Source organism: Perognathus longimembris, chromosome 15 (assembly GCF_023159225.1).
Source record: "Perognathus longimembris pacificus isolate PPM17 chromosome 15, ASM2315922v1, whole genome shotgun sequence".
In the NCBI taxonomy this organism is placed as follows: Eukaryota; Metazoa; Chordata; class Mammalia; order Rodentia; family Heteromyidae; genus Perognathus; species Perognathus longimembris.
The window spans coordinates 5,954,179-5,967,689 of NC_063175.1; the positions used below are offsets into that span (position 1 = coordinate 5,954,179).

The 13,511-nt window shown below is 49.6% G+C and overlaps 1 protein-coding gene across 2 annotated transcripts; it reads right to left on the bottom strand.

The window, feature by feature from the left end:
* Window positions 1–711: 711 nt before the first annotated feature.
* Window positions 712–12,520, bottom strand: Tmem200c (transmembrane protein 200C). 2 transcript variants are annotated; one of them, XR_007213401.1, is made up of 3 exons: window positions 12,169–12,520; window positions 7,145–9,322; window positions 712–2,826 (listed from the first exon to the last, which is right to left on the bottom strand). XR_007213401.1 is itself a non-coding variant. In XM_048363438.1 (2 exons), the coding sequence occupies exon 2, from the start codon at window positions 9,233–9,235 to the stop codon at window positions 7,352–7,354; it is 1,884 nt and encodes a 627-aa protein (XP_048219395.1). In that variant the 5' UTR covers window positions 9,236–9,322; window positions 12,169–12,520; the 3' UTR covers window positions 5,167–7,351. The 2 variants fall into 2 exon arrangements, 1 of the variants encoding a protein (XP_048219395.1); XM_048363438.1 differs by lacking the exon at window positions 712–2,826 and having other exon boundaries at window positions 5,167–9,322.
* Window positions 12,521–13,511: the final 991 nt, after the last annotated feature.

Sequence of the window (13,511 nt, forward strand, 5' to 3'; positions counted from 1 at the left end):
TAGAGTAGTTATCTAGATTATGGCTCATAAATCAAGAAATTTTCACAGGCATGAAGCTGGAAGGAAATTAAGAATCCAAATCAAAGAAATCATACAATCAAATAAGCCCGCACTCAAGTAGTACCTAGTGCTGCAAACACATTGAGTTGTGTGGTTACATAAGCCAGAGGATTAGCATTTAAGTCACCAATTTAATCTTGTGACTGTTTTTTGCTCTTTGTCCAAGATTCTCTTTGCTTCCTGATGCCATGTACCTTGCCAAATTAGCTTCAACACTTAACCAGGATTTCTGAATTTGAAACCTCTTATCAGCAAGTATCTCTATAAAAGATTTATTAGTAGCCCTGATCATAAAACTTCAGTTGATAATGCCCATTGAATCTTATCTCTAAATGGAAAGTTATTTTTGCCAAAGTCTCACATTCATGGATTGGAATAAACAGTAAGCACATTTTCTATTTTTGCCTTGACTTTGCACTAAAATGATTTTGAAAAATCAAGTATTGTTATGGAAAATTCAAACAAACAAGTATAATTTATTTTCTTGCTTTAATAGATTTTAATTGGAAAGTAACTTTGCATTTATACCACATTCTTCTGGCCAAACCTGTTTGGGTGATTCCCCTCCTGTGACTGGTATTCTGAAATCCAAAGGCATAGTTTCCAGTTCACAAAGAACATTTTTCTGCAATAGGTTTCTTGGTCTTTAAATTAGCTTCCCTTTTGCAGTGAACACTTACATGAGTACAAAAAGAAATGGAGTTTTGCTATTAACAAAAATAGATTTTTTTTTGCTCTGACATATACGATGTTGTAAATTGATGTAGAAATCTGTAGAAATACATTCAGTTTTTATGTCTAGATTCAGCAAAATGACCTGCAGTCTGATAGAGGAGCCCCCAATTTATGTTCCTCCAGTCTTCACAGTACCGAGGTGAGCACAGTGTTTCTAGCCACCCCAGATATAACACCAACAGCACTATCAAGGAATCCATTTTTTCACCCAGTTTTACCTTATTATTCAAGCATCTTGGAAAATGACTTCCAGAATTTAAAAGTGTAAAATAAATGGCAATCTTAAAGCAATATATAATTCGACAAAAACTGTCCTTGTTCATAAAGACAATCCAATCGGAATAGGGCTTGCTTGCTCTAGGCACTGACACTGCCCAGTTAAGGAAGTGGTACTGGTCAAGTCAGTTACAAACAGTTAATACATATGCAACATATGCAACAGTGGGAATATAAAGGAGATTATCTACCTATGTCTATTGTTAAAGAAATGTACAGTTGAATTTCCCCCCACAAAGTGAGCACTGTCCTTCTGGAAATCCTAGAGGAAAGCAAAGCTAAACCATTCTGTGAAAATCTAGGGTATTGCATTTGTTTTGCCTCTGCTATTGCTCATGCTGGTTCCTTCTCGTCCCATCTACTGATTCTACTTTCCATATTTCTGTACACATTTGATCATTTCTTCCCTTCTCTGGGCTTGATGGCAGGCCCACATAACTCTCTTGCAAGAGTTACAGTACATGGAAATTTCTGGTTAATGTGACTCTCTCAAAATGAACCTCTGCCGGTATGTGTGGTCAGAAGGGGTGTCTTATGGGTCATTCTGTCCTCTGACCCTAACATGTGAATTACATAACATGCCTATGTAATTCACCATACATATGCAGCATAGAATAGATCTTGAAATGATCTGAAAACGATTTGTGTATTTTAACAAAAGGTCAGCAGTGTGGTCCATGGCTGCTTAAAGATGTGATTATTTTCTGTAAGTTATATCTCTACAAAATTCAGTATAATAGTATAATTATGCCAATAAAGGAAAGGAATGGCACCAGGCCTACATGGAAGCTAGTTTATTTGGCCTAGTTTTCCTCAATTGACATAATACCTTGGTGAGTAATCACTACCTTTAGAATTTGATTCTTTGAAAGCATAGACATAGCTCAGAGATAACTGACTTTCTCAACTTCAATGGAATTGTTTTCAACCTTATTAGATGTTTAATATTTAGTAGGACCAACTGGGTTCATTAATACAATGTCAATTTCTCATATATTAAAAAATGTACAAGTTAACTTCTAGCCATGCATTTGCTTAAAGGATATTTCTTAAGAAACAAAAGCTACTGTAATTTTTTCTTTGTAAAACTCTTGTCTACATATGAAGCTATCTATAAGCAAGTGCTCTTTAATGAGGTACAAGTATATGTAGAGACACTAGCCTGACTATCTTTCTTTGAACTTTATACAGGGCCCTTTTCTTTCTGCCACCCTTGGACCTGCCCCCTGGCTTCCTTTTTGCTTTTAAGAACCAGGTTCCATGCCTTTTCTGGGACTTGTCACCAGGTGGGACCATAGCACAGGTTATGGGCACAGGCACATCTTTATGACACTTTCAGTGCAAACTCTTCCAGTCATTTGAGGTTATCTTGGTGCTGCATTAGCCAAACGTTCTGTTGACAGCAAGCAGGGCTCTGCCTCAGTTGGCATCACTGAAGGGCTAAGATTGGGAGCCCATTCAATATATTTTCAGGTGGTTGAAGGTCTCCAGGACCTTTGCTGCTGGGTGAAGGCTAGAGTGGCTGACACAGAACTAACTCATGTGGCTCAAGCCCTATGGACTCAGTGCTTTTTACATCACAGACAGAGGGCACAGGGTGAATACACCGTTCTTAAGTCTGGAGAGTAGCAGAGCACAGCGGACTAGGGATGAACTCCCCAAGTTGTGGTTGCATAATAGAAAAAATATAACTTCCATATCCATTTAATGAAACTCATTCCCTTCTTGAAGGAAGAAACCTCAAAGGTGATTTCCCTAGAAAGGAAAAAAAAGTCTTAGAATATTTTTCAGAGTTAGTCACTCAAAAGCATACTCTAAATATTTAAATTTTATTCCTGTGGTATTTAGCCTTCCCCTAACAAAAGTAAAAGATTACCTGTATCTATCAAAAACAAAGTCGATAAATATCATTCCTATTCTTTATTTGATAACAATGAGGGATATAGCCACCTTAAACTGCAACTTTGAATACAAAATCTTATTTAATAATTATGACTATGAAATATATATATATGAATTTGTGCAAAATTAGTACACTAATCAAAATACTTAGTTTTTACTCATGTTATGTTGTAGGAGGACTGTCTGTCATCATGTTCTAGCTCCAGAAACAAGGCCTCCAACAAATCACAATTGCCTCTTCATGAGAAACACACAATGATGGAAGGGAAACACAGTATATAAAAAGCATTTTGTACAGACAACTTGATAACTCAATAGAGCTTCTGATTTGTACTGTGGGACTTTCTGATGGACAGGAACTGAGACCTCAGGGGCCTGATGGCCTTTCTGATGTGACCAGCTTCAATAAAATGGAAAAAAGAATTGAGCACATTTGGGCTCTTGTTCATATTAAATATCATTATCATGATTATATACCACAAAAGCATTTATCTAGTTTTTGTTGGTTCTGTCAAGGGCCATATAGCTGAACTTGTTCTCAATCTTTAAGTCCTATTTTTCTGATATATCTAAGTTATTATGGCTTTCAGTACTGTAACATTATGGTTGCCTCTAGCAAATTTAGTCTACTAATTACTTTTCTGAATTTTGCCTTATTAAGAGTGCTAACATTCACTGAACATTTTTGTGTGCTAGGAATTGTTCTAAATCCTTTAAGTGCATTCGTTTATTTAGAGCTTATTTGAATAGTTAATCCTGAATCAAATGCTACTTATTGCTTATTTCTATTTAATAAATGTAGAACTCCCAGCAATGTTGTATAACCCTTTTAAGTGACATTTGGAACCATTCTGCTATGATGTCCTACACAGTAGGTTTTTAAAACTAAAAAGGAAATGCAGCCAGGTGCTGATGATACACACTTGTAATACTAGTTACTCGGGAGCCTGAGAATTGAGGATCCAAACAAATCCAAGAGACTCTTACCTCTGATTAACCAGAAAAATGATGAAAGCGGAGATGTGGCTCAGGGTAGAGCACCAGTCTTAAGCAAAAAAAGCTAAGCATGAGCACAAGGTCCTGAGTTCAAGTCTCGAGACTGCACACACACAAAAAGAAAGTTCATTCAGCAGTTTTCCTACTTGAAATAAAACTAGTAAAGCTCCTGACATCGTGTGTCACGCCTGATAAGAGCATTTTAGACAGAAATTAATCGTTTTGTTATACTTTTGTAATGTATTTACCACTTACTCCTGCTGTATGGAAAGGAGAGCTGAGATACAGAAAGACTAAGTGGTTTTCCCGTGGTCACACATCTAGGACTTCTTAGCAATTCAAAAGAGACAGAGAGAGAGAAAAAAATCTCTTGTCTGTTATTGTAATTCTGTCTGCAGGCTCTTCCTTGTCACCACTGGTGCATCTGGACAAATTGGTCCATCTTCCTAAGTCTTATCTACCTTGTTTATCAATCAAAGGTGGTATGGTCCCATGATCCATGAGGTCCCTTTAAATACTCCAATTGACTAGCTACCCAAGCCCCTGCAAAGTCTCTGGGAATGACATCCATTCGGCCAGTCCAAAGACTAAAACACAACCTCCAGCCTTATATCCAGCTGAGATCCTAACATTTCTGTCTGTCTTTGGGTAGCTTTGGAGAAAGATCTGGACTAAAGAAGCAAAAGAGGTAGGACGTGTTTTGGTGTCTTGCGGAATTGCTGATTTCATCTCAGCATCTGTCAGCATATCTAGATAATCTTCACAGTGCTATGCACATCTCAGCCTCACCCCCTTGCTCCACACTTGCTATGTGTCCAGGGCAAGTGGTCCCTCCCTCAGTAGTTTTCTCAATAAAGTGTAGATAATAATAGAACTACTTCAATTGAGTTCTGTGTGGGTTAATTGAGATGATACTATGAAGCTAGTATAGAACTTGACCTAAATAGTAAACAACAACTATTGCAGACTTCTGCTCCTCCTCGTGAACTGTGAATCACTCCAATCTCAACTGCACTCTGTTCCCTTGTTGCCTGAAGAAACCTCTGGCTTCTCCCAACATTTGGGGAGAAAACTGAGCTTGCCCTGGGTTTCCTCTTTAGAAAAGAAAATCTAAATTGTCCAATGGTTAATCTAGATACAGCATGAAACTGGACAAAGTTTTCAATCGTTATTTCATTCCAGAGGCTGTAGGTATGTGATCAACGCAGGTAACCAGTATCACAAGAAGAGTCAGTTGTGCAGGCAGACTTTTCTATAGTTTGTATGGAATATGTCTTATTGTGCCCATCTCTCTTTTGATAAGCTAAGAGATGACTTTACTAAATGTCATGAAAGTACATTTTCTGGGCCAGTATCACAGAACACCACAATTGTTTTTTCCTCTTAAATAGCATAGTCTTTCAGTATACAAATGATTCAACATTTAAGGTAAGAAAGGGGAAAATAAAGGGAAATTTGACTCATTGTGTGCGGTGTGATAACGCCATTAAGACTTGAAATTTAATGCTACCTGGAGATCTTACTACACTTGATTGATATTCTTATTAGTGGAAATTCATTTTATCCATAGAAGCACTTAGTAAATCAATCCTGAGTGAGTTATTTGCTTAAAGCACAACAGGTGAGGGAATGTTAGGACTTTACAGAATAGGACACCATGGGAAGTTTATGAAGTATATTTACTCTTTGCTAAGTTGTGTGTACAAATTGGATATGATTGGATGCAGGATAACAGCAATAGCCTGGAAAAGTAGAGCTTGTCAAGCTAAAGGGGATCACAAGAGATTACATCATCCACCAGAAGCCCAGAGGGATTAAGTGATTTGTCTGAGGTTGTACTGATAATGACTGGATATTCCAGATTTCAGTGAAGGAAGGCCAGTTCTTTTGCAGCAGGCATTCAGACAGCATGTTACAATGGCAATACTAATAAATAATTTCAATAAACACACTTGCTGCATGCAAAGTCTGGGCCAATGAACTAGATTACTAGGGGACTCAAAACACTAGCCTTTTCTCCCACTCCATCTTGGGCTCTATTCCTCTCCCTGCTACAGGAAGGATACTTTGTTATCCTCACTTTACAGATCAGATGAGGGAACCGGACTATCTGTGACATGGTACAATCTTCACAGCTAGTGAGTTCCAGGGACTGGGACCCTCTCAGTCCTGCCTCTGGCCTCTTCCTGCAGGGCTGGCTGCTTCCCTATTGGACATTAACAAGACCACATTTGTCCACTGGACTTTTTGTTTAAAAATCCATATTTTAATCTGGAAGGTAGTCTCAGCTTCATGAAACACTACTCACCCGCCAAGAGGAAGCAAGACCATTATTAGGATTGCCAGGCCACAATAAAGGTACTATTGGCTTCATATCTAGTTTTATTTAAAGAGAAACTCCTGGATCTTAGGTACTATAAGTTAAAAATCTGGAAATTGGTTGGTGTACTCCTACTTTGGGGGAGGGGCAACTAAAGCCATAGAACTAATGTCACCGCAAAGCATCTCAGATTTGCCAATCTGTGACATATCCACAGTGTTTTGGAAGCATTCATTCCCAGGCAAAATGAGGAGATGTTATATTTAACTGTTTGGAAACTTCTTTTATTACAAAAAATATATATAGTAATGCTATTTTTCAATACAAGTGTGATAATACTCAATAAAGCATGGTGTACTTGATATTGTGAACTTAGGAATGGAGCAGTCTGTCCAGTTCCTGGCCCCTCCAATCTCTACAACACACTCTTGGTAGCAAAATGCAAACATTTCAAAAAAATAAAGAGGCCTTTGGACAGTTGCATGAGCCGTTGGGATGAGGGCAAGGAAAGCCCTCTTTCCTCAATTCCTCATGCTTTTGGCTTTGACTTTATTTGTAGCACTTTTCCAAAGGAATTGAGACAAACCCTTCTCTGCCCCTCAAAAGGAGGGAGATTTAAAAAAAAAAAAAAGAAGAAAAAAAAAAGCTTGTCACTCACAAGCAGCTAGGAACAAAACCAGGGCCAGAGTTATAGGGGTTGTTTAGGTGTGTGTGTGGGGGGGGGGGGTGTAGTTAGGGAGATTAGGGATCAAAAGAAATTGGGGTAAAGTGCATAGTTACTGTCAAAAAATATATTATTATTTTTTCATTCTAAGAAAATTAAGAGAATTTGTTCTAACGAACTAGATTGCTGACCTTTTAATACAATTGGTTTTCATGGAACATACAATCACCATCGGACATTAAAAAAAAAAAAAAAGAAATGACTAGTTTGCTTTGAAAAGATTGCTTGGAGTTATCTACAGGAATCTTGCGGACACGATTCAAGCATGACATTCTTCAGCTCTTTGGCTATGGGATGGTTTCCGGGGGCTCCGGCCGGCCGTCTTCTCCCCCCTTCCCCTAAACGCCAGCGCTGCCCTCCGGGTCGCGGTCCTGGCCCTCCCCCGCCTCGGCCGGCGACCTGGACACCATGAGGAGTTTCTCCTTGTTTGTGAAGTGCCTCTGCACCCCCCGAGGCGACCGGGCCTCGGGGGCCTCCTGGCCGGGCCCCTCGGCGGGGCTCTGACCGACCCCGGCCTCCTCCACCACCGACTCCACCGAGGTGTCGGCCTCCCGCAGCGCGGTGTAGCCCTTGTGGCGGCTGCCAGACGGCTCCTCCGCCCGCGAGCTCCGCGAGTCCCGCCGGGCGCGGGGCGAGTCGTCCGATCGCAGGGGGGACGCGGGGTCGGCGTCCCGGTCCGGAGGAGCAGCGGCGTCCCCGGCGGCCCGGCTGCTGGAGGGCGGGGGCTCGGGCGAGGGCGGCGCCCGGTAGTCCGGGAGGCCGCTGGTGCTGCGGCGCCGCCAGGTCGCCTTCCCGCCGGTCCTGGGCAGGCGTCCGCCCTGCCCCCTGGCGGCGCGCGCCGGCGTCGCGCCCTCCGCGGGCTCCCCCGGCGCCCCCGGCTCGCCGGCCGCCCAGCGCGCGCCGCCCTCGGCGCCGCGGAGCTCCGTCAGGCTCAGGTCCAGCTCGCCGCGCGGGATCTCCCGCGCCCCGCGCTCGCCGGGTGGCCGATGCCAGCTGCAGCTAGCGCCTTGGGCGTCCCCGTCCCCGTCGCGGTCCCCGTCGCGGTCCCCCTGGAAGGGCACCAGCGCCAGGGCGCTCAGTGAGGAGCCCACGAGCGAGCTGGCGGTGCTCTGGCGCCCCCAGCTCTCGGGCGGGCTGCCGGGCGCCGGGCTGCTGCCGCCGCTGGCGGCCGTGGTGCGGGCGGCGGGGGCCGCAGCCGCCGCGGCGATCACGGTCCGGCGACGACTGGCCAAGCAGGAGCGCTCGCGGTAGATGCTGTAGACGGCCTCGGCCAGGCTCGGGGGCTCCCGCGGGCAGCCGGGGGATGCCTCCGGGTCGGGGGGGGACGCCGGACCCAGGGCCCCGCCGCCGCTGGCAGCCCCGGGATGGGGCCAGGAGCCCCGGGCCAGCAGCGCCGCGGCCCCGAAGGCGTCTCTGGAGCCCGCACAGCCGCCGGGCTTCAGCTCCAGCCCCCGGGACTGCGCGTAGCTGAGGAAGCCGTTGAGCGGCGCCGCTCCGGGGGTGGCGGAGGCCGGCGCGGAGGCCGAGGCGGCGGCGGCGGCGGCGGCGGCCGCCAGGTCTTTGGCGCGGAGGCTGTGCACGTCGATGACGGTGGAGTAGAGGTCCCGCAGGTTGATGACCTTCGTCTTCTTGTCCCGGTTTTCGTGGAGCACCGCGTTGGCGCAGATGAAGAGGAAGATGCCGATGCCCATGATGAGGGGCCCGAAGACCTTGAGCTTGTCCGAGTGCAGATAGCCCGAGAAGATGCGGAAGAAGAAGCCCACCGACGCGGCCGTGGACGCGGAGGAGGCGGCGGCGGCGGCGGCGGAGGCCGGGCGCGCGGGAGGCGCGGGAGGCGTGCCCGGGGGGGCGCCCGCGGAGCTGAAGTTGACGCCCCCTGGGGTCCTCGCGTGGCCTCCGGACGCCCCACGGCTGAGGTTGGCCGCCGACGGGGGGACGCGGAGGCCGCTGCCCGCGGGCTGCCTGGCGCCCTCCCGCGGCGCCCCGTTGGTCTTGGGCCAGTAGCCCACCACGGCCATGGCGATGCCCACCAAAAGCACGAGGATCCCACAGAGGGCGATGAGGCCGGAGACGGAGCACAGCTTGAGTTTGCCCTTCACCACCACCACGTCGTTCTTGCGTCTCCTCTTGGCTTTCCTCTTGCGCTTGGGGAGCTGGCTGGGCGGCCGGAGCGGATCCTGCTTCCGGGCGGAAATCCTCAGCAGGCCGCCGGTGGCGATCATGGCGACCCCCGGGGCAGGGGTGGAGGCCGAGGCTGCCCCTCGGGGGGCGCCAGCTGCCCACTAGCTCTCCGTCACCTCCTCCTCCCGCTGCAAAGCAGAGGAGACAGTCAGAGGGCCACAGCAACAGCCCACGTGCCACCAGTGCCAGGTTCCCGGTACCCACCCGGTGTGTGTCCCCGCCTCACCCCGGGGCCCGCCAACCCCAGGGCCTAGAACAAAGCCCAGGGAGGCCTGGCTACCGATCGGGGAAGGAAACGTTGTTCCAGTCACGCATCTGTGGACATGAAGCCATTGGAGAGAAGCCTTTTTGCCCTTCCCCTCCCCCCAGGCTGCACCGGCTCTCGCCAGCACGGTGCTTTCCAAACCCTCCTGGCCGGGCCGGCAGGCAGCCAGTGGGGTTCAGAATGTTAGTCAGAACTCAAGGTAAGGACTCAGTCGTGGTCCAGAACTTTTCTAGCAAGAGCTTTTCTTTCCCTTTGTCCCACGGAGAGGCCACGGGAGTGTCAGGTCTCTAAGGAGACACGTCTGACAAAGTGGAGCCAAGAGTCACTGACAGTCCTGAAAGTTATTATTGTATCCAAGATAAAAGGAATTCATTTCGCTGGAGGAAAATGAAAGGCCATGTATGCTGTCAGGAAGATGTCTTATTTACCTCAGATAATTGATAGAGTTCATTGCTTAAGAAAACACCGGAAATAAGTCAAGATTCCGGCTACAAAAAGAAAAAGAAAAATCCCTTCACAAAGTTGTCTCTCATCTATTCTGGCTCCTCCAGCTAATGAAAGGCTCCCAGCCTTCACATCTCCACTGCAACATCTGGACAGCTTCTTGGGGTGGAATATTTAGTTTTAGGTAACTGTTATGTAACTGAGCTCTTCCTTCTGGCCTTCTCTCCTCCCACAGAGGAGCTCCCTTAAAGGTATCTTGTGCTAGATTTCCTCGGGGACTTTGAGAAGTCCCCCAGCATCTCCAGGAAAAAGGTCTTTCTGTCATGTGGGGAAATAATAACATTAAAAAAAAAAACAAGGCCCATTCTGCAATAATAGTTTTCTAACCCCTCATTAATGAGCCAACAGTACCCCCATAGAATCTCAGTACTCCAATAAGTAGGCAATTAAAGTAGGTAAAGCAGGCTGCAAGAAGGAATGTTTCCAGGATGAATCTCGCCGAGTGCCGAGTGAAAGCTGATTTCTCCTCCTTTCCTTCTGAGGTGGTTTTAGGAAAGGGTGGGGGCAGCCATCAATAGACTTTCCTCCGGAAGTTTATTTGGTGGTTTGTAGTGCAGCCAGGCTAGGTAAATTCACACATGCCTATTTGTGGTTGCTAACTGTTATCCCAGTCCTGCTGGATCTACACTCTGAGTAAAATGTTTTCTGTTCCATTGGTTGCGTTCCCTCCTATGATAGAGATGCTAAAATTAAGGGCATTGCATGCGTCTGAGAGAGATGTAGGTATTACTTACAGGCTGGTTGGTATTTTATCCTTTCTGAGAGAAGTCATGTTTTGGAATAAATTATCCTTTGGAAATGTAGGATTACTTAGGTAGAATTTTGTTTTTAATTGGTGCTTGGGTGAAAAGCTTTGGCCTTTGGTTCTTTTCATGTTCTAATATAAGCAGAATATGAGGATAGAAGCAGAATCTTTCTCCATGTGGGCAAGGAAATGGTAATGAGCTTTTTACAAGCAAATCAGTGTCCCTTTGGAACTTAGTTGGGGTTTCATAAAAAGAGAACCACTAGGAAGGTTAAGGAGAGGTTAATGGAGAGACTATGTCTCTAAACCTTTACATTTTTTTTTCAAAAAAAGAGGAGCTACATCTGTAAGGGCAAACAGAGAGAGAGAGAGAGAGAGAGAGAGAGACTTACTGTCCATCCTAGCCCCTTCCAAATAATCACATTATGTAGATTATTACTGAAACACAGAGGCTGCTGTTCTCTGTAGACTCTAGCTTCCAGCATCCTCAACAATCTTCAGATCTGTGTTATTTATGCAAGGCTTTAAGAACCAGACATTTTAGAGGCAAATCTACACTGCATGTAGAGGGAATCTCTCCCGGGCAAGAAGGGCTCGACAAGGTGCTCCAGGGTGCTGGGTGCCTGCGTGAAGGTGGCACCCACTTGTATTCCTCCTTGGAAAGCCAACTTAGTCTCTTGCAGAGCACAAGGGAAGCTGGGATGGATTGCAACAATCTCTTTAAAATTAGTTTAATAGCTAGTAATTAGCTCCCTAGTTTATTCCTTCAGCTCTTGTTGAAAGCTGAACTCCTTTTCAACCATCTGCCTTGAGATCTTCACAAACAAAGGTCGGGTACCGGGAAGACCCACCTTTGAGCCTTTCTTTTAGACCCCATGAAAGCCAAGAAACTTGGCGGTCGGGGTGGGCTGCCCTCTCCACTGCCCGCTCCCCGTCCCCCCCCCCCTCCAAGCCGGGTCTACCAGTGGTTAAGGAGTGGAGGATGGGGAAGCCAAGGAGGGATGTCTAAAAATACAACTGCTCGGAGAGACATTTAAGTTCTCGGCTCCTGATGGATGGAGCCCCACTTGGCGCCTAGGGGCTCGGATCCTGGGGCTGCATGCGCCCTGCGGTGCTGCCTCCCAGCCCGGGTCCTCGACCCCCGGCCCCTCGCCGGCAGGGCGGCGCGCCCCTCGCTCGGGGCTCGGGTCTGCTCCCGAAGCCGGAGTCACATGAGCGCCGCAGCTGCGAGGCCGCCCGCGGAGGCCGACGGCGGGAGCCTGGGGAGGACCGTTCCCAACTCGCTTTCCTGGGCAGCGCTGCCCGAGGGGCCGCCCCGGGACAACCTCTGGCCCAGGGGCTCCGGGACTGGGAAGCAGGAGGGCTGGGTGGGGCGCTCGGGGTGGGGGTGGGGGGGCCGAGGAGGGACCGAATTGCTCAAAATGGCAGCGCGACCGAAGCAAACAATGTCCATCACTTACCCTGGGAGACCCGAGCAGCTGCGGGCTGGAGAACGGGCGCTCGGGCGACACAAAGGAAGCATGGAGAAACTTTTCAGCCCGAGCCGACGGCGGGGCGCAGGGACGGCGCCTCGGGGCCCCGCACGCGAGCGCTGCCCGGCTGCCCGGCGGGGGCGATCGTCCGCCCGCGGCTCGCAGCCCCCTCGGGTGCCGTGGCGGGAGCCATTTCCAGGAGTTTCCAAGAAGTGTCAGGTCCTCGGCATCCTGCGCGCCGCCGCCGCGGAGCCCGGCTCCCCTCCGGCGCTCCTCCTCCCTCCGGCTCCTCCCCGGCCGCTCCTCCCGCCGCGCTCCTCGCCGGCCCCCGGTGGCCGCGCGCTCCCCGCTCTCCGGCCCGGAGCCTCTTTGTGTGGCTGCGGCGCGCCGGGCTCCGCCGGGTGGAGTGGAGCCCGTGGCGGCGGCTCGGGGCGGCCGGACGAGCAGCTGTTGCTAAGAGACCAGAGCCATGACACAGGGAAATTGCGGCAGGATGGCAATCGGTACCCGGGCCCGACTCTGCGCTCAGGGGCGCACCCGCCCCCCGCCCCGCACCCCCGCCTCCTCCCCGCTCCCCTCCCCCGGCGGGCCCCCCCCATCGGCTCCCTCTCCCGTGGGCCGGGAAGGCAGCGCGGGGCGGCGGCGGCGCGGGGCGCGGGGCGCGCAGGGGTCCAGGCGCAGGTGCAGCACCGGTCGGGGGCCGGGCTCGGGCTGCGCGGTCAGCTTTGTTCTTTTCTTCTCAACTACTTGTGTGAGGAGCGGAGCTAAGAAGACTCGGAGCCAAGGCCTTCCCCTCGGGGGGGGGGGGGGAGTCCCCTGATCTGTGCCCCAGGGGCGCTTTCCAGGGCGCCCGGGAGATGGAGGGTCTCGATCTCCCTCCCCACCCCCTTGCTCTCTTCTTTTCCGCTTCAACTCTAGGACAGGACCCCGCCGGGGCTGTGTCCTCCTCCCCCTGGCGAGTTTGCGGTGTGGACGCCCCACGAGCACAGTAAGTTGTCCCCGGAGGAGAGCTCCGGCCCCCGGCGAGCTGCGCGCACAGCCAGACTCCGGCGGCCGCGCGCCAGCCCAGCGGAGCTCTGGGATCCGGGCTCCCCGCCACCCCCCTCCCCGCCCCGCTCCCCACCGCTGACCCTGGGCTGGGGGCATTTGCCTTTGCTCTTCCTTGGGCAGCCCCAACCATTCCTTCCCAGTGCGGTAATGAGCTAGCATTAAACTGTAATTCTCCAGGATCGGGATCAGAGTTAGTATCAAAGAGGGGAGGTGTGAGTAGGGAGGATGTCCAAACTCCCTACGTCAGAGAGAGGAGAGAGAGAGAGAGAGAGAGAGAGAGA

Bases quoted from the DNA above. Each gene is read 5' to 3' on its own strand.
- Tmem200c (XM_048363438.1), bottom strand. From the start codon at position 9,235: ATGATCGCCACCGGCGGCCTGCTGAGGATTTCCGCCCGGAAGCAGGAT.